General features: G+C 43.8%; 2 protein-coding genes across 9 annotated transcripts in view; one reads left to right on the forward strand and one right to left on the reverse strand.

Annotated features, from left to right (window-relative positions):
• Golm1 (golgi membrane protein 1) overlaps positions 1 to 5,491 on the forward strand; it is a 50,802-nt gene extending 45,311 nt beyond the window's left edge. For 2 of the 4 annotated variants that reach the window (XM_076938891.1, XM_034510918.2), the window contains exons 8-10: positions 371 to 604; positions 1,917 to 2,024; positions 3,009 to 5,491. In XM_076938891.1, coding sequence (XP_076795006.1) covers positions 371 to 604; positions 1,917 to 2,024; positions 3,009 to 3,112 — 446 coding nt within the window. In that variant the 3' untranslated portion in view covers positions 3,113 to 5,491. The remainder of the gene's footprint in view (positions 1 to 370; positions 605 to 1,916; positions 2,025 to 3,008) is intronic. The other 2 variants (XM_076938892.1, XM_034510919.2) reach the window with 2 other exon arrangements.
• A 184-nt stretch (positions 5,492 to 5,675) lies between these two features.
• Naa35 (N-alpha-acetyltransferase 35, NatC auxiliary subunit) overlaps positions 5,676 to 20,172 on the reverse strand; it is a 58,743-nt gene continuing 44,246 nt past the window's right edge. For 3 of the 5 annotated variants that reach the window (XM_034510436.2, XM_034510437.2, XM_076938888.1), the window contains exons 15-23: positions 16,536 to 16,602; positions 14,805 to 14,903; positions 13,851 to 14,029; positions 11,409 to 11,545; positions 10,435 to 10,502; positions 9,399 to 9,539; positions 9,019 to 9,141; positions 7,657 to 7,737; positions 5,676 to 6,046 (exon numbers count right to left, since the gene is read on the reverse strand). In XM_034510436.2, the coding sequence (XP_034366327.1) occupies positions 5,987 to 6,046; positions 7,657 to 7,737; positions 9,019 to 9,141; positions 9,399 to 9,539; positions 10,435 to 10,502; positions 11,409 to 11,545; positions 13,851 to 14,029; positions 14,805 to 14,903; positions 16,536 to 16,602 (955 nt within the window). In that variant the 3' untranslated portion in view covers positions 5,676 to 5,986. The remainder of the gene's footprint in view (positions 6,047 to 7,656; positions 7,738 to 9,018; positions 9,142 to 9,398; positions 9,540 to 10,434; positions 10,503 to 11,408; positions 11,546 to 13,850; positions 14,030 to 14,804; positions 14,904 to 16,535; positions 16,603 to 20,172) is intronic. The other 2 variants (XM_076938889.1, XM_076938890.1) reach the window with 1 other exon arrangement.

Raw genomic sequence — 20,172 nt, forward strand, 5'->3', positions numbered from 1 at the left:
AGGCTGGCCTCAAAGTGACTATGTAGCCAAAGCTGGCCTTTGAACTGATCTTCCTGCCTTTACTCTTTAAGTGACAGGATGACAGGTGTGTATTCCATGCTCAGTCATTTTATTTTTGTTTTAGTTAAAATGGTCCCACAGCCAGGCATGGTGGTGCACACTTTTAATCCCAGCACTCACCATGGAGGCAGAACCAGGAGGATCTTTGAGTTCAAGGCCAGACCGGTATACAAAGTAGGTTTTTGAATAGCCACCAGTGATACACAGAGAAACCCTGTCATGGAAAATCAAAACATGTAACAAAACAGTAACTCCCCCTCCAAAGCCCCCAAAGAATGCTCTTGCAATCATACCTATGTTCTGTGTACAGAGGAAACCAATGAGATTCAGGTTGTCAGTGAGGAGCGTGGTCTGCAACTGATGAAGGCATCCGTCCAACGGCAGGCGGTGGTGGATGGCACACTTGTAGGAACCGAGAAACTTGATCAGAACACACAGGCGCCAGTGGCCCTGATGGCCAGGCCTGAGGAGGAGCCTCAGTATCCTGAACGGGAGCAGCTTGTCATCCGTGATGGACAGGAGCAGCAACATGCTGCCGAGGAAGGTGGGTGGCTCTGGGTCCCCAGGCTCGGGCTTGCACAATTACACAAGTGGCCTTGTTCACTCCTTTGTATGTTTATTTGTTGTTCATTATCAAGAGAACAATGTTAGCGTCAGTGGGACTTGAAGGGTGTATGTACGTTGAGATGGGTGCTTGGTAGGTTAAATGTTGCTTCCTGGCAGGCAGGCAGGCAGGCAGGCAGTTGTCTATTTCCACCTGCTTATGTGTTGAAGTACTGAAGGAAGACATGATGGATGTTACTGCATTTGAGGAACACTGACTCTTGAATTTCACCTCCCCTTCCCTCTTTATAAAGAGTGGTATCTTGGTTCAGCTAAGTATCTTGCATGTATTCTGTTGCCTTAAAGATGGGACCTTTCCATCCTTTGGAGCCAGGAGCACTCATGGCCTCCGTGTTCCTGGCCAATAACAGATTGAAGAAATGTATCTAATTCTTTCAGTCTTTCTTGGAACAGTGTCCTCTGTTGTTTTAGATACAGGTGCATTTTATCAGCCTCCTGCCGAGTGTCACTGCTCAGAACCCTGCTCTATACCTACAGTAAAAGATGCTCCCAAGGGGAGGGAGGGACCCCATTCTGGTGGCACTCAGGTGTGTGTGACTACTGGACATGAAGGGTAACGGCTAAACATAGACACGGGCTACCAGGCCTCTGTGGTGTACCTGCTTCCACATGCATGAGTGTTTACACTCTACATCTGGAGTGTAAACAGACATAACTGCTCTGTGCTGCTTCTACGGCAGAGGGAAAGCAAAGTAGATTTTCCAGGCCTCCCCATATACACATACTTCAGACTTTTGAGAGAATCCTGTGATCTCGTCTTCATTATGTGATCTTTCCTGGGTGCTCTTTTCTGCAGAGCAAAACATGGCTGTGAACAGTCTAATCCTGTAGTCATTCTGAGAAGCCACTGCTTGCCATTCCCACCATTCGCCTGTTTCCTCAAACGGTGGTGTTTTTCTCAATCTTGTAGATTGCCCTTCTCAAAAAGGCATTTAGTTTCTTCATTTTCAGACTGAATCGTGGCTTATTTAGGATTGTGTGTATGTGTGTGTGTGTGTTAGGAATAAAGCCCACAACTTTTGTGTGCTAGGGTTCAGTCAACAGAGCTGAATTTTATAGTCTCAGTGTTGAAGGGGCGTGTTTCCGGTACTCTCCGTGGCATTTGTATTGGGAGTGAGTACCATCAGTCAGGCTACTTTCTGAGGTACAGGTTGGGTGACAGCTTGTACTGGTGTTCCAGTGCCATCAAGACTAAACTGAAGCTATGTGTGTCTGGTGTGCTGGCTTTACAGGGGGAGGCCAGCAGAACCTAGGAGACGAGTACAACCTGGAGGAAAACGAAGCAGAGTCTGAGAGGGAGAAGCAGGCAGCCCTTGCAGGGAATGACAGAAATATAAATGGTAAGAGCAGTAGGATGTGGGAGCAGTCACCTTCCTTTCTCCTTTTCTTTAATTAGGACTGATAATCACACTCTTGTAGCTGTCAGTTCAGGGAAACTATGTTCTTTGGAAGACCTGCAAAGTGGGGTAGTGGTGAGCAGGATTAGAGCAAAGATGCCCCAGAAATCACAGGGCTTGCTCTCAGTGACTTAGGGCTTTTCCAACAAGATGCCCAGGGGACTCGGAGTCATTCCACACTAGGTGTTGGTATAATCATTAGATTCTCTGTTAACTGCCTCTGAACTAGTTTTCTGTGTGAGTCTTCTAGAGAAGCTCAAGCAGGATGTCTTTGACAAAGCTCCTTTCTGTTCTGACTCCTTAAACGCACATCAGCAGCACCGTGCTACTGACCTAGAGTGCTTCACTCTGCCTTTCTGGGCTGCATACAGTATAGTCAGTGTCAACCAATCTACATGTTTCTTTGTGGATTTTATGCATCTGCTCTTTAATCCATGAGCTTTCTGCAGCTTAGCTTCTTGCTTCCTATGGTGCTGCAGCTCTGAGCGCTAGTTTTCTTGAGTGTCTTTCAAGTGAGATCTGCTTGCTACACAGTGCCTAACTTCTGGACATGCTCTTCAGTTCTTTTATAACATAAAGCACGGTGAACTGTAAGCGTGCAGCTGCCCACGGCTAGACAAGTTGTGTCCTGTCCTGCTGTCCCACTTGTTCAGGTGGCTCTAGGAAGGAATGTGTTATTAGTGCTGCCTTTTCAAGGAGGCCTCCGGCACAGGGGCTATGCTATCTCACCACTCAGTTTTGTCTTGTGGCAGTTAGCTGTATACGTGGTGTCTTTTGCTCTCTCAATGGGACAGAGTTCCAAGTGGCAGTGCTGCTGTGGAAGGTGAAGTTCTCTTTGTGACAACTGTAGAAACTGACATGAAGACACGCCTGCCCACACCATTTCTCCAAATGCTTAATACTGAAATAGTGTTTTTGCATTTTTAGTTCTTCATGCTGAAGCTCAGAAGAGAGGCATAATACATTTACCTGATGGGAGTGAAAAGCAGAGTCACAGTCTAAATCAAGTGGGAGTCCACATTCCTCAATAAGCCTGAAGAGAATTCCTACGGAGATTCACCCGTGACTCTACTGTGAAATGTACCAAGTAAAAGAACATCGGCCAATGATTATTGGGGTGTAATCAGTACATTTTAGCGACCACTCAGACAGTCTGGGGTAGTTTTAAAGTGTCTACAGAAGTTGTCAAAATTGGTCAAGCTTTCTTGATTAACAGGTATTTCTTGAGCAGGTCAACACCAAAAAGAGAAATGAGGTTGTCCTGTATAGGCAGCTGCCAACGACAATGGCTCCCTTCTCATGCTGGTGCTTGCCAGTGTCTGTCCACTGGTACTAAGCAGTCCATCACTCCTGCACACACTTGATTCCACCATCAATGGCCTAGAGCTCTTGCTGTCAGCCTCAATACAAAGCAGTTCTGTGCAAAAAATACATTAATTAAAAGATAGCCACTGCACCTGGCTTTCTTCAGCATTCAGAAGGCTGAGGCAGGAAGACTGCTGCAAGTTCTGAGCCAGCTCAGAGCTACATAGTGAGTTCCAAGCTAGGATGAACAAGAAAGCAAGCCCCTGTCTCAAATGTCAGTGAGAGTTGTTTTTAAAAGACTGGTTTAAATACCTTCACTACTCTTTTGATGTACAGAACACTATTAAGTTACTCACAATGTGAGCACCTATGGTCTGGGCAAAGAGTTTCTAGTAAGTCACTCATCTCACCCACAAGGGCAGTGCCAGCATTAGGCTTGGGACAAAGGCTGCATAGACAGTCAGAGCAGAGGCCCAGACACTTATGTCGACACAGGTGTCCAAGAAGAAGGGCTGGCTGCTGGAGGATACCCAGGTTACAAGCTGGATACCTACAAAGGCAGGAGCAACACAGGAACTGTTCTTGTTCTCTCCCCCTGTAGTTTACATACTGTTTGAAAACCACACAAGGTTAATTTTAGCTATGAAAGACTTGTAGTTCATTGAAGGTAATGTGTCGTAAGTTCTTGACTCTGATCAGTAGGTTCTAACCAATTGCAGATTGACTGCAGTCACCCTGAGGGCTCCTTCCAGAAATGACCTCTCTGAAGAGTGGGACAGTCCTCAGGGTTGGTCTGACTCGGAATTGCTGCTTAAATAAGAAGCAGCAGCACTAGAGGCATAGGACAGCACCTAGTGCCTTCTTTGGGAGGGGGCTGAAGATTCCTGCAGTGAAGTGGATGCCCGGGGGTGGTGGTGGTGGTGGTGGTGGTGGTGGTGGTGGTGGCATCTGTCCTATCCCCACTATGCCTATTTACAAGCACACATTTAAACACCCATGGCAGATGTGGGTTGCCTCTCACTGCAAAGCCAACCAGATCTGGTGCTCACTGTACCCAGATCTGACATACAACTCCATGTTTAGATGGATACTGTCCAATGTTACAAGCCATTTTCCTTCACACTTACTAACTTGCCAGAGCCGCAGACGTACTGTGTTCTTAGCATACACCTTTTCTACTCCTGGGTCCCAAGCACAAGGGGACTTCATACTCTCTAGTGCTTGTTTTCTGTCTTAAATTGGTTTTGGTTTAAAGTGTAGATATTGCCGACACGTTGTGCTGATTTCCTTTTTAACAAGTAAAATAGGTAAGGATCACACTCTGCCCTCTGGGTCCTAAATTCCAGGGTGCCTAACAGCCATACTTGACAGTTGAGCCAGACTACCGCTATACTGACCAGGAAGTAAGCAACATCCTGTCTTCATTAGTATCTTCATCAAGTTCAGTCAGGCATGCTTCAAAGTGTTTCTAGGAAATGGGAGGTATCAAAGGGTTGGGCTAGGCATAGCTCCGTGAGAACTTCTGCCCAGTATGTCTGAGGCCCTGGGTTGCATCCTCAGCCAAACAGTGTCACATTAGAGTTAGGCCGCTGAAATCTTAGGATCATTTTTGCTGCAAGCCAAATGAACTACCACTAGTCTTAGGCCAAACCGCAAGGTCAGACTGAATTTCAGGGTAGCTCACTTTGCTAAAAGCATGCCCCTTCAGTGTACAAAAGGGAAACCCCACAGGCTCAGACAGTTGTCACAGCACACCAGTGAAGAGACCAGCAGAGGAATGAGCAGCAAATCAAGGACGGGGCCTCTGGCTGGTGGATCAAGAACAAAACCTGCACTTCAGTACACTTGAAACCTCAACTGGAACAAAGGGACCACCACATTCAGACAAGACCGGGGTTCAGCAGCCTGCACACTCCTGCCTGCTGACACCAGCGCAGACACTGCAGTGTCATGTGGCTCTTCTTCAACTGCACGACTACAGCCCTTACAAATCTGTGTCACAACAGTCAATCCTCATGTACTCTAGTAATCCTCTTGCTTCGAAATCAATTTGTAATTTGACCAGAATCTAAATCCTTAATAAATCTCATGTTTTGAAACTTCAATTTTTAGAGTTGTTTGGTGTAGGCCAGGCTGGCCTCAAAATAGAACCCAGCTGAGGATAACCAAAGCCTGATCCTGCTGCCTAAGAGCGGGGATTCAGGCTTACAGTGCTGCAGACTCTTGGGTAAGTCGGATGGCGGCTCTCACTGGTTCTCAGCAGGGCAGCCCGAGAGCAGCACCAGTGCATTTGTTTTGTCAAGAAATTTATTAACCTTTACAAATACTATTTCACTCAATCATTCATTAAAAAAATGTTTTACAATTAAGTCTGTAATAAAACCAGTAACGTCCACCAATGCATTCCAGCCCAGTTACACCCATGGAGTATAGTAAACCACTTTAAAACAGCAGTTTTCATTCTCGCCAAGTACGGGTGTTAAACTGAAAAGTCTTTCTTGTAACAAGCTGTCTGTCATTCAAGAAATCCACTTTACATCACCGTAAGTGGCAGACTGATGTATCCCCTAGAGTGGACATGGTCATCTTTGCAGCCTCTTTCAAACCAGTTTCACAACAGGGAAGTATTTGTGAACAGAGAAGTCAAATTCGGGAGGAACCTAAAAAGAAACCCAGAAAGTCAATGAATACCCCTGCATGGTTTGACGCGCTGTACGTAACTACCTTAGACTCGCTGTGTTTCAGACACAGGGCAGTCCAACAGAAACTGGTGTAATAGCAGCAGACAGGGAAAGAAATGAGCAAGGAGTTTCTCCTTTAAGAGTCATCAGGAAACAACCATGGCCAGCTGTTTGTTAGAGAGGGTTAAAGAAAAATGGACCTCAGACAAGGTGCTTGGCCGGGTCAGGATGCAACACAGCTCAGCTTTGGGGTCACAGGTGAAGACGCAAACGTCATAAGGTTGCGTCGGAGCCGGCCTGTGACAAGTCAGATCTTCCAGATCAACGCCACATCTTATCAGGGTTTAAGTCTTGGGATGGGAGATGGCTGAGTTGCTGCAGGGTTTGCAGTGCAAGCCTGAGACCCCGAGGCCCGATTCCCAGCACCCGTGTTAAAAGCTGAGCACGACAGCACATGCCTACAACGCTAGTACTGGACAGGTGGAGACAGGCAGGTCTTTGGGGCTCGCTAGGTGGAGACAGGCAGGTCTTTGGGGCTCGCTGGGTGGAGACAGGCAGGTCTTTGGGGCTCGCTAGGTGGAGACAGGCAGGTCTTTGGGGCTCGCTGGCCAGCCAGTTTAGCTGAATTAATTGGTGTGCTCCAGGTCCAGCCAGCCATGTTTCAAAAACTAATAAAGACTGAGTGAAAATGTATCCATTCTGTGGATACACTCAATACCCTGAGTGAAATGGCCGCTGCTTATTTGCATGCACGTGTGTACACATAGCTCCTAACTACCCGTGGTGATCTGAATAGGACTGGCTCCCACAGTCTCACGTATGTGAATGCTTGACCACAGGGAGGGCACTATTAGGAGAAGTAGCCTTGTTGGAGGAAGTGTCAGTGTGGAGGTGGGCCCAAGTCATTTAAGCTCAGGTCTGGCCAGTGCAACAGTTTCTCCTTGAGGCCTGCATATTAAGATGTAGAACTCTCAGCTCCAGCCCACATTTGCCCGCACACTGCCATGTTTCCCGGCACAATAATGGGCTAAACCTTTGTGACTATGCCAACCCCAATTAAATGTCCTTTATAAGACTTGCCTTGGTCATGGTGTCTCTTCACAGCAGTAAACCCTAACTAAGACACTACTGAAGCACCTACCTTCCTCAAAAAGGTGACATTTAAATACCTTGTACTTCTTCCCCTAAACCTGCGCTACACTTTTTTTTTTTTTTAAAGAATACTTTATTCCATTTAATTTGTACGTGGGTGGGTGCATGATGCCATAGTACAAGTTGAATCTCTCCTGCTGGGAGGCTCCAGTTCTCACACTCAGATCAGCCTGGGTGGCAATCCCCCTTACCCACTGACTATCTTGCCAGCCCTTATTTCTGAGCTCTTGAATCTGCTCCATACTTTCTTAACTGTCCTAAGGTAGTCAGCGATTTATATGGAAGTGGGAGAGAAAGAAAAAAGTAGAAATTTTAAGTTTCAAACCGTCTGGAGGAAAAGTGGTGGCTGAGCCTCTTCTAGGATGAGGTGACCATGGGAGCCTTTTGTCCGACAGTACACAGGAACTCTGCACTCCCTTTCCCTATGACACACTCACCTTTGACTCTTTTTTGTGTCCTCCTGCTAAGAGCTTCATAACCACAAAGTTGGGCTTGGCAACCTTCAGGATTCTACTGACCTGAAACAAGAAGAGCACTCAGCAGCACAGCCGGAAGCTAAGTGCCTGCCCAGGAAAGTGCAGCTGCTGCATTGCAGGCCCTCCTCCCCTCCCCCAACCAGAAACCTTTAGTCACTGCCTGTCCTGCAGCCAAAGCACAGAGGTATTCAGGGAGCCATGCAGCAGCTTCACCCCTGAGAGCAAAGCTCTTCAGTGAGTTCCTCACATCCATCCTTTTAGAAACCAAGGTGAGACGCCGCTCACCCCCATAAAACCTGCTCTGAAGACTGAGTCAATACACACAGCCGTGTGCTGCATGTACAGCTGTGGATCTTGCCTCTGCAGTCATGCCCCACCAGAATATAATTCTTAAATAAATTCTTATACAAATCTCTTTCCTGCTCTCTTCTCCAAGGCATTTACCATCCCCTTAGAGCCTAAGGCACTATCATTAATTCTCTTTTAATGGAAGTGATTTGTTCACATAATACCCAGTCTTTTCTGCCAACCTTCAATGGAACGGCAGCGTACCATTCAGTTTTAACCCTTGCTATCTGAATTTCTCTGACCTTATTGATGACTGAATTACAGTTGTACTGTTTGCAGTTAAACCCAGCTATGTTGCACACTCATCTACACTCACGACTTTCTGTATGTGCACGTGTTCACTTGCCGTACTAGGACACCCTAGGCTTTGTGTGACAGGCAAGCACACTCCATCTGAGCCCAGCACTGCTTGTTTCTGACAGATGATGCTAAATTAATCTGCACTGAGAGATGCATCAAGAGCTCCCTCAGTGACTTAGACATGGCAAGAGTAGCTCCTACGCTAACAGAGTAGATGTATCTCAGTTACACTAGGAATAGTGCAAACTATTAAACCACCAAATGCTTAAACTATGTTTGCTTTCAAAGTCTGTTCTTGTAGATAATTTTTTAATGAAACAACTTTTTAGTTCAAAATGGTCAAGTATGGAATTTTCAATAGTAACTGGATACATAATTTTTCATATTTAAAATTGATAATGGAAGCTGGGTATCACAGATCATGATCTATTCCTAATACCATGGAGGCAGAGGACAAGAGGATTACCAGGAGTTGAGAGGCCAGCCTGGACAAAAAAGTGAGGCCCTATGGGTGGAGGGAAGACTTAAAATAAATAAGCTGACAGACCTACTTGAAACTCTTGCAATCAATCTGACAGCGCTGCCTGGTTGACTCACTATAGTTAACACCCCCCAGTGGCAGGATGTATGCTTCCCCAAGCATGTCCCCTGAAAGTACAGTGAATCCACTCTTACCTCACGGTCTGGATTGGGGATATTTTCAAGGATCATTTTTGCCTGCTGAAAGTGCTTACTAGCTGCCACATACAGCTCTGGAGACTGAGGAGGAGGGCTGTATTTATTGAGGTCAGACATTTCCTAAAAAGAAGGAACTATTTATCACAATAGGTTTAATATAAACTTTCTAACTGACTACCCATCCATACAGACTCTGAAGCAAATGCTGAGAACATCTCAGTCTGTACCCATGTGACATTTAGTTCTTAACCTGTGTACCCCATATCTCAATTATTCTAAGGATTAAGATTAACATTCTCCACCCCCCCCACCCCCGTCCCTTATCATCTTTAGTGCAGGATGGGTGGCACCACCATGACCTCAGGCGGCAAGCTCACCTTGAACTGCAGGTAGTGCACTGGCGGCGGTGTCATCACACTGTTGAACGGAGCAAACCTGTGCTCGTACCGAACCTGCTCACTATCAAGCTCAAACTTGGGCTTTCGCACTTTGCCATCCATGTCAAACGCGACCATCGTCTAAGGGGAATTCGAACACAACAAAAAAAAGATGGGCATCAGCACACACAAAAAATCCATCAACTTACAAACTTACAGCATCATCTCAGAAAACAGAAAAATCTAGAGTAAAACAGACTTCTCATCCATTTGTAATTTATATACCATGATTTATACAAAAAACTTTCCAGCCCCCAATTGGTTATCTAATACCAAGTGGTCAGCCCTAAAATCATATACATACAAGCACATATAAGTAACATTATATATGGGCTAACCAGGTTATAGTTACGTGTTTAGGAATATATACACATATTGTGTGTGTAATGAACAGACCATAAATCTGAAACAGAGCAAACTGGACACATGGGAGGAGCTGGAAGAAGAAAAAAGGAAAATGATACATCAATTATAATTTTTTTAATGTATCATTAATTAAAACTCCCAGGGGATTAATGACCCCAGAGGGGTCACACACATTTTTCCACATCAGGCTTCTGTCGCTGCTTTGAGACTTTAATTAATATGTTGAAGGAACAAGTACCACATAATCACACAGGCCAGAGTCTTTTCCAATGTCCCCTCTTGGATTACGTTACTTCAGGTGAGTTACCTCTCAACACAACTTAAAAATTAATACCCAGAACCTTGCAAAAATGCCTGGTATTGTCCAGACCAGCTATGCTAGAGTCCACTCTTACATACTATAATCCTAGGAATGCCAGAGCCATGTACCCATGAGGCAAAGTGTCAACTACTTAAGGAACACAATGAGAATGGAAAAGGTGACTGTCAAACAGGCGGGGACCAGGACAGATGGCAGCAGAATCGGGTGAGAATCAAGGCAGAGGGGATTTTAAACACATCTGTATGAATGGCAGTTACATGGCAAGAAGACTTGACTCTCACCACTTACTTTGAACATCCCAGCACACATGTTCTGATAGGCCTGGCTCATTGTGATCTCTCGGCTCAATGGACGCACTGTAATTAAAGAAGAAAATCTTTTATACTTTCTCCCCGCTCCCCTCCCGCCCCCCCAATATTACTTCTTGCCAAAATTTTTCAGTACCAGATCCTTGGAAGAACACAGTTGCCTAACTTTTCAGCTCACCTCAGTTGTATTATCTGTAGATTTTGGTCATAAAATAAAGTCTATATTAGAGAAACAAGAAGAAAAACTAATTTAAAAAATGCCCTCCTCTGCTCTTTTTTAAAAGGCAATCAGGAGGAGCTGATCTGGGGAAGGGGAGGTGGGAGCGGGCTGGATGGAACAGAGGGAGGAGAACAACAGGGACCCATGAGAGAAGAATGCTTCTAAAAAACCCAACATTCTGTTTGTTTACTCAACATGAACTTCACTTTCCTTCTCTAATGTAGACTTTATGTCCAAAACCTACAAATAATGTACTGAGGTGAGCTGAAAAGTTAGGCAACTGTGTTCTCCAGGGAGCTGGTACTCAACAATTTTGGTAAGATGTAGTGCCTTTGAAACATTTGCTTCCCATGGCTCTGCATTACCTGTCCACACCAACAGGACAGCACAACTCCAGATGGACTTCTGCCTGCTCTCTCACCTACTCTGCTTGTACAACTGAGTATAACTTGCCTCCTGCTCTAAGACCCTCTGGTGCATGTAGCTGCAAAGGAACTAAGAAGCAAGGCCCATCACTAATGCTGGCTGGGAGTCAGTCTCTCTTCCAGTTAATGATGGTGAAAGACAAGCACAGCAGACACCTGCAGCCACTTCAGCTCACAGGAGCTCTGCACAGATCTGTCTGTCTGTCAAACAGTCCACAGCCAGATGCGATGGTGCACACCTGTAATCCCAACACAGGCAGTCCGCTAACCTAAGACACCATCTGAATAAGGACTGAGGGTCTACAGCACCTTTCTTTTTCTTCTTTGTTTTCTTGCTGCTGCGGCCTTTCTGCTGTTCCTCCATTATCCTCTCCTCCGCCATCTGAGAGCCGTCAGCTCGGCTCAGGGTTGACATCAGCCAAGCATACAGGAACTCAGAGAGGTACCTTAATAGTCACAAAGCATCAGTTAACGACAGGGAGCTACAGGAGACAGTGTTGTCAACACAAGCCTTAGTAACGATGGATAGGCTTTATTACTTCATCCTGACAAGAGGGACTGAAGCCGTGGCCTCACAGAGACTAACACAAGCAAATACTCTATTATGCCTCAGCCCTACATGGACAGTTTGTAATGCTTTAAAATTTGGAAAACTTTTTTTTTTTTGCAGATTGATAAGAGTAGACCTTTTATAAAATGAGCAATGAAAGTGATCTCTTCCCCTTTCTATTTTACAACTTTTCAAAAAGATTTCTGGATAACTATCTACACACATGCAAATTAGAATACTCTTAAATTTTTTTCACTGTCAGGACACAATTCACTCCAATCATATTAAGTAAATATTTTCTTTGCAATAAAAATAAAACAAACTGATTTAGAAAGTATCAGAAATTATTAGTATTATATAACAATCATTCTAAAGCTCAAAAACATATAGGTTTATTTATTTAAATTTATTCAAAATGTAAAATAAAATATTCTATTTCAACTTTTTAAAAAATATTAACCTTACAATGCATGCTGAGCCAGAAAAGCAGTTCAAATCTAGGAGATGGCACACACTGTTTTCAGTAGAACCAGGAATAAGGAAAATTAAGGACTACTCATATACAGAATAAAAGCCAAAGATCCAAAAGATGTTTATGATCTCTTACAATACCTATTTTAGGACACCTATTTCCAAAATTTGCTCTGAAAGATGTCAGGTAGGCTACAATACCAAAGCACATATAAGACATTACATTTGAATGTATTATTATTATTATTATTATTTATTTATTTATTTATTATTTATTCACATCGTGAGGTGGTGGTGCATCCAGAGAGCACACATAGAGACTACAGGACAGGTCTGTTCGTCAGTTTTCTCTTCCACCTTTCATGTGCGTTGAACTCAGGTCATCAGGCTTGTGTGGAAAATGCTTTTACCTGCTGAGCCATCTTGCTGTTCAAAACAGAGCATTTCAGCCAACAGAATCTAGTTAAAAGTTGCCTTTGGTATTATATTTGGAGTTACAGCATCACAGTCCCTGCAGAGGAGGCAAAAGGGATCCACTACTGCATGAAGGAGTGTGGAACATCAAGAGAGGCAGTTGGTGGCTCTTAAGGAAAACATGTAGCATCAGTACCACTTTACAGACTACAATACAGTCAGAGGTCTACAACCTCAGTGCAGAGTTCCACAGTGAGACAACAGGTGATACCTAACCACATTGTCTGGGACAGATGGTGAAGGGAAGGGCTAACAGGGCTCTGTTCTTCCAAACACCAGCTGCTCATGTTTATTAAGAACTTCAATTCAATAGTCTCTCCTCTCTCAGGACAGCGATCAAGTTAAATGAATTTAGCTGTAAGTTTAAAAAGCAAACAGTACCAAAGTGTAATATACCAAATTTTGACATTTGATGAAGAAGAAACTGTTTAAAGTTGTCTCCATCCCTTGATAGATAAAGATAATTCAAGATTATCATTCTGCTAATCACTTGCTTGTCATGTATTTTCTACAGGTTTTCCATGTCTAAGATAGCCTCAAACAGCCTCTTCATAGGACTCTCTATCTTTCCCTCCACTGAAGGGGAATCTGTGGATTATGTCATGAATTATTTCCCAGTGATCACCCTGCAATCATGGCATCCACAAGAAAGCACATTCCACCAAGTGCACCCACACCATGGACTAGTGCTGTACATGTCAACAAACTGCACTCTTTTGTCCACAGTTGCAAATAAAAAATGTCAAATTAACCCATTTATTTTTATTAGTATTTTCCATTGAAATAGTCAAACAACGGGAAGAACATTTGTGCCACGTTGCAGCACTAAAGATGTATATTTTGACCTAGCTCTAATTCTCAAAATATTTTACCAATTGTGCCACAACTACAATAAAAATGAACTAAAGGGAAAACATCCCAGGGCCAGTGAGATGGCTCTGCTGGTCAAAGAGCCTGCCAGGAAGACCAACAACCTGACTTCAATCCCCAGGCCTATATTTATAAAGTCAAACGCAGCCCCTCGCATCTCTAACATCACCGTTCATACAGTGAGATGGTAGAGAGGGCAATAATCTGGGGCTTGTAGGCCAGCTGGATGGAGACTGCCTCACACGGTGAAAGGAAAGCACCACCTCCTGGAAGTCGTGTGTGTGATCAGAGACTGCATGCACACACAGAGTAACACAAACTGTACACTTTATAGATGCGTGCAAGACCTCTGCTCTCCCGTCCCTTCCGGCTGCCACAGCTCTCACCAGTAGATGTAGTAGTACTCATGCATGCTGTACAGCTCCAGCTCAAAGCCACTGAGCAGATACTGGATCATAATCCGAAGGTTATGGTAAAGAACCCAAGTTCCTAAACAGGCCAGGTGTTGTCTTTGAGGTTCCTGTTTCAACAACATAGTGTGAAGCGCTGCATCAACCTTCTCCGCCTGTCAAAACGATTTGTTACATTACGGTCAATTATTTAGACAGAGTAAGAATTTGAAAATATGAGCAGGAAATGTATCTCACACTCCAAAAATGTCTTCCTTTCAAATGCACTTCTGGTAAGGTTTGCACCCCGCAATACTTAACATTTACCCAAATTTCTCCTCAAAATAAACACCCATTTTAATGCAATTTATTTTATCCAGACAAGGAGGTGGTACATGCTTGTAAACATGTAGCACCATCAGTCTATTCCAGAGGCTGAAGCAGAAGGATCATGTGGCCTCAATGGCTAAAAAAAGCCTAAGAAACAGGCCCTGTCCTAAAACAGACAAGCCTCAACTTGTGACCTCAGGTCTGTGGTGTGAGTAATGAGAGCCGCTGCCGGCCGTGAGTCACCTTGACACTGTTTCACGTTGGGTAGCCTGCATGGAACCATAGCTGTCTACACGAGACGCAGTTTAGCTTAAGATGCTTACAGAGTGTACTCTTCCGTTCTTCAAGAACACTCTTCTTCTGGAGAAGAAAACTATTAATTTTTAAGTGAAAAATAGGTATTTCAGAGTAAAAAATTAATCTTCAAATTATTGTTTTGAAGATTTGCTTTTCAAAAGTTAAAGTATAAAAAAGTATACTGTGACCCTGGATGGGCTCAACTCATGATCCTTCTGTCCCACACTCACAAGCTCTGTGACTGCAGGTGTACACTTTCACAGAGCATGCTACTCTTGTCATCTGTGTCTTGATGGATTTTACAAAAAGACATCTGGCTCTTACCTCATCTTGCAAGGTAGCAAACTCCTCAAGAATGTGACCAAGTTTGTCTCTCTGCCGAGCCCTGTTATGGCCATGGATCTGAACAAGACTACAAAATGGCTGTAACACAGAGACAACTTAGTAACTGTCAACGTGAACTTTGTTTATTCTAAAGAAACAATATGCCAAATTCTTAAATCTTGTCTAAATGCATGTAGACATGCAGTTACACTGTTGACACTTCATAGACAGGAGCCCATTTTTAAAGACTTCAATATCAGAATTCATAACTTGGTGGGAAAGGTAGTTTTTTTTGTGAAATATGATTGCTATGCCAAACATATGTTCCTTCAATCATTGTCCTGCATTTTATCTTCTACTTATTTTAAACTAACGTCAAGATTACAATGCTGATGTTTCTGTGGTGGTCGAGTCATGGCTCCTACCTTTGGCTCTCCTATTCCTATAGACCTGAAACAGCGCTTCCTGTAAAATATACTAATCTGACAACAACACAGTATGGTGAGCACCCTGCATTTAGGAAACGTGACTGGCTTCTCTGAAGCATAATAAAGCTTGTAATGGGGACTCTAACAGGCTGTCTTTGGACCAGCAACTGTTTCAGAAGAGTTAAGAGGTACAGGGCATGTCTCATCTGAAAACTCAAATAACTTGCTAGATAATAAATAATAAATCACTAAATCAAGACTGAGTCTGATGCCGTCCAGGGCGGGCTTGAGTCACTCACTAGAGCTGAGGGGACTGATGCTGCAGTTGGGACCCCTGCCCGTGTCCTGAGTGTTAGGACAAAGGCGTGTATCACCAAGTCCAGTTTTCAAAAACATTTCTGAGTACCAAGGTAACACTAAAACCTCCAGACTTGGGAACACGCTGGATATTTCAGGTTTTTGAAACAGGAATGCTCAACCCACAAATTCTACACAAATATTCCAAAATCTGAAACATTTTTAGTCCAGGTATTTCACATTTCAGGTAAGCGATTCTCAGCCAGGATTGGCTTTTCACTCTTTAAAAGAGGTAATCTTCAGAAAGTAAAGCAATACACTTGTGATAATAAATTACAGAAATAAAATCTAGTCTCCTTAGTCTTCCAGCATACAATACTGCCTTCACGCTCACATTTGCACTTGCATGAATACATATATGTGCACGCACACACGCACACACGCACGCACACACACACACACACACACACAAGAATTAGCCCTTTAAAGAACTTCCTAATTGATTATTCTGAGAGAAATGTTTATATAATGAAGTGAGAGATATGTTTATATAATTAAATAAGAAAAACTGGTAACTTAATCTATAAGTCTATATGTTTTCCCAAACTGAAAAAAGAAAAGTTTGCAACTTTATTTAAACTAACAGTCTTAATTTACACAGAACCCTTTTCATTATGGCAGTACCAAGCATATAGGAATGTTACAAAAACACTTTTTTAAGGTCAAAAGTGAAGCTTGTACATCCATTTACAAGGCATACTAGGAAACAAGTGATTCCCAGCCAAGAGTTATAATGTCTCATTTTTGTCCCCACAGAAGGTGGTAGTTATCAAAACCTCCAAAGAGTACATGCCATAAAGGCACTTACTCAAGCAGTAAGAGGAGACAGAAATGTTAATGTATTCACTAGATGTGAATAAGAGATAGGGGAAGTATAATGAATACGAAAGAATTGTGCAGCATAATTTACAAGTACCCATCACAGCAACCAAGGTGTAGCTCTTACCCGAACACAGTGAGTAACAAAGGAGTCGATACAGTCCTTAGCCTGGTGATTATTATATAGGCAACACCTGCAAGATAACAGTCATATCACTAACATCAAACTATGTAGCTCAGACAGAAGCAGCAGTGATTACTAGATGCTCCTGACAGAGAAAACACAGCACCCCCATGACTAGGTTGAGGAACTCTAGCATCACGTTAAGCATTTCATATTCCTGTGCTTTGTACACGTGTATGCTCACATGTGCATTGAGAGTAGGACATCCAAAGCCCATGGCTCCCTAGCCTTCCGTCACTTATTCCACAATAATATCCTCTCAGAATCTACAGAGAGCCCCCAATTTCAAGATGCAGCCTCATTTGCAACCAGAAATTGTAAAACACCCTCCATGTTCCTTGGACCTCTCTACTCTCCTTGTGAAGTGCTGTCCATTCTCCTTACCTAACCGCCCCTTCCTCGTAGTCTTTAAGGACCTGCCATTTAGTTCTGGAGTAGGTACAAAGGCTGAAAGACATCAGGACTTTAAGGGCAAATCACGAAGAGATCAGTGATGTGGGATCTAACGCGACAAAAGAAAAGCAGAGACTTTCTCCTGGTGCTTTGATGGGACTTTGACAGAGATGAGCAATCTCACAAGCCAGAGAGAAGCAGAACCCTGACCACACAACAGAATGACAGGTAGCCAGGAGGGAGCAAGGGAACAAGGCAAGGGCGAGAGCCGGGGGGGGGGGGGGTGGGGGGTGGGGGGGGGGTAGGGGGGGTAGGGGGGTGGGGGGGAGTGGGGGGGTGGAAGAGGGGAAATGGGGAGAGGAGGGAGTAGAGAGGGGAAGGGGGAGAAGGAAGAGGAGGGAGAGGGGAAGAGTGGGGAGAGGAGGGAAAAAGAAGCTAGAAGACACTGTCTTCAATTGACAAAAGATAAAATTAGAATGAAAAACCTCCCTAGTCTTTAAATGATCTTCAAGCTGAAACCTAAGCAGCTGAAGCAAAGATGCTCACAAACAACCTTTAGGAAAGACGAAAGCGCTGCTTGACGGCAGCAGAACCTGAGGTGACATGGATGTCACAAAGAATGTCCATAGGTGATCCGTAGACCTAGAGCATCAGCAATGTGTGCTGCTGGTTATGCAAACTTGACACAAGCTGGAGTCATTTTCAAAGATGAAACTTTGCCTGGGGAAAGTCCCCCACCGGGTCGGCCTGTGTAGGCCTTTTCCAGCTCACTGTGGGTGGTGCCACCCTGGGCTGGTCCTGTGTGCTATAAGAAAGCAGGCTCAGCAAGGCAGGGGGAGCAAGGCAGAAAGCAGTATTCTCCACATCCTCGGCACCAGCTTCTGCCTTGTTCTGCCCTGGTTTCCCTTAAGTGATGGAATGTGATCTGAGAGTTGCTAGCTGAAATAAACTCTTCACTCCACAAGTTACTTTCCATAGTGTTTATCAAAGCAACAGAAACCCTAATGAAGATAATGTAAAAGGAGAAAAGTAAAACAAGTTAAGCAATGATATGGAAAATGATACAATTCGTAACTTAAGGGTGAGTTCTAGATAAGACTGGCTAAAAACCATGTGACTAGTCTGGTAAAACTCCTGAGATCTTAAAAAGAAACCCTTGTGAGCCAGAGGAAATTTTTGAATCACTTACAGAGAGAGAGAGAGAGAGAGAGAGAGAGAGAGAGAGAACGAAAACGAACATGTGGTGAGATAGAACCCAGGGCCTTGTGTATGTGAGACACCAGGTTTACCATGACACGACACGGTGGTGTATGTACACCTGCAATCCCAGAATTTGAAAGGTAGAGGCAGGAGGAACTCTGTAAGTTCAAGGACAGCCTGGTCTACATACTGAACCGCCATCATAGACACACACAACAAACCTGTAACATTACTATTGCTCCCCCTGCAGCTGGTGTCAATTTTCCCTTGGGACAGTGCAGCAGAACCTGCAGCCGTAGGTTGCCACACTATGAACTTGGCCCAACAGCTGATTCTCATCGTGCACTATGACCATTTGAGAAAACTAGCCTTTCAGGTGGCTCAGAGGTTAAACTTAAATTAGATCCTCAGAACCCACAGAGTAGTGTGTGTGTGTGTGTGGGGGGGGGGACGACACAAATCCTGCAAATTATTCTTGGACCTCCTCTTCCATGTTGTGGCATAGGGTTCATACCCTGAACCCCAAGAAACTTTTTAACACCATGGGCAATAAATGAAATGCAATGTTCCCAGAGGACACAGGGTCAGTCTCCTGCAGGTCTCCAGCCACAGTAGCTGGTGTCTATTAGGAACATACAATCTTTTCCTGCTATCCAATGTTTTGTGACAACCACAGTCAGTTATAGGACTCTACAGGGAGTCACGACCCACAGCTTGAGAAGCTGGGGACTTGTACTAAAGTGGCCTTCACTGTTGTGTGCACTCCTACTTTGCAGACATCTGCAGAGACTGCAAAAGTAGTGTAAGTACTGTGGGGTACAAGCAAATCTGAGTGAACAGGCAAATACACACATGTAAAGTTATAAAATGCTAAATTATCTATGTGGTAAATAATAAGAGCAGCAATGGACAGGTAGGTGATAAAGCAGGTTTAACACAAAGGAAAGGCAAAAGCCAAATGAAAAGATGTAAGTAAGCACTTTAGAGACAAGCATGCTGGGAACAAACAGAGGGTTCTGAACATGCTAGACATGCTACTGACTACCATCCTCTACAAGGTCTGTCATGTGTGTCAGACCACCAGACAAATCTCATACATCAAGGCTAGACTATGGGAAAATTAGCACTATTTATACTGTTTATTATTTATTTTATTTTTCAAGAGAGGGTTTCTCTGTGTAACCCTGGCTATCCTGGAACTCACTAGGTAGACCAGGCTGGCCTTTAACATAGGGATCCTCTGCCTCTGCCTCTGCGAGCTGGGATTAAAGGTGTGTGCCACCAATACCTGGATATTTACAGTGTTAAGTAGCATCAAATCACTTCAATCACTTTGGAGAGCAATTTGACAAAACAAAGTTGCAGATGCATGTAGCTTTATGGTCCAGAATTATTACTATGAGTATACCTAGCTGACATGCACAGAGATATATTTAAAGATATCTACACAGCACCAATTTTAATAGTGAAAAAAACTAAAGACAGATATTCAATTGTAGAATAGCAAAATAATCACAGAATGTTGAAAGTGTGAACTTTCAAAAATTGTAAGTTTTGCATCTGTTATGCTTGTCTGCATATGACTGAACTCTCAGCACTGAAGAGGTGGAGGGAGAAGGATTGAGAATTCAAGCACAGCCTAGGCTACATGAAACTGAAAACTATAAAACACAGATAAGAAAGTTTTTACATAGGTTACCTTTGAACAAATATTAAAATCCAAATAAGAAAAATGAAAGTGGAAAATGTATATACAGCTTTAAAAGAATGGGTTAAGCTGCAGACTGAGGAGAGGATGAGGGCTGGAGGAGAAGCCAAGACAACAGCCTGGTTCTCAAAGCAATTTCAACTTACTTGGGGGGCGGGGCGGGACATAAAAATAAAAGAACCAGCTAGGTGGCGACCACCTCTGGTCTCAGCAATCCAGAGGCAGAGGGAGTATGAGTGCAGACTGATCTGCATGGTGAGTTCCAGGACAGCCAAAGTT

The sequence above is a fragment of the Arvicanthis niloticus genome, chromosome 8 (assembly GCF_011762505.2).
Source record: "Arvicanthis niloticus isolate mArvNil1 chromosome 8, mArvNil1.pat.X, whole genome shotgun sequence".
In the NCBI taxonomy this organism is placed as follows: domain Eukaryota; kingdom Metazoa; phylum Chordata; class Mammalia; order Rodentia; family Muridae; genus Arvicanthis; species Arvicanthis niloticus.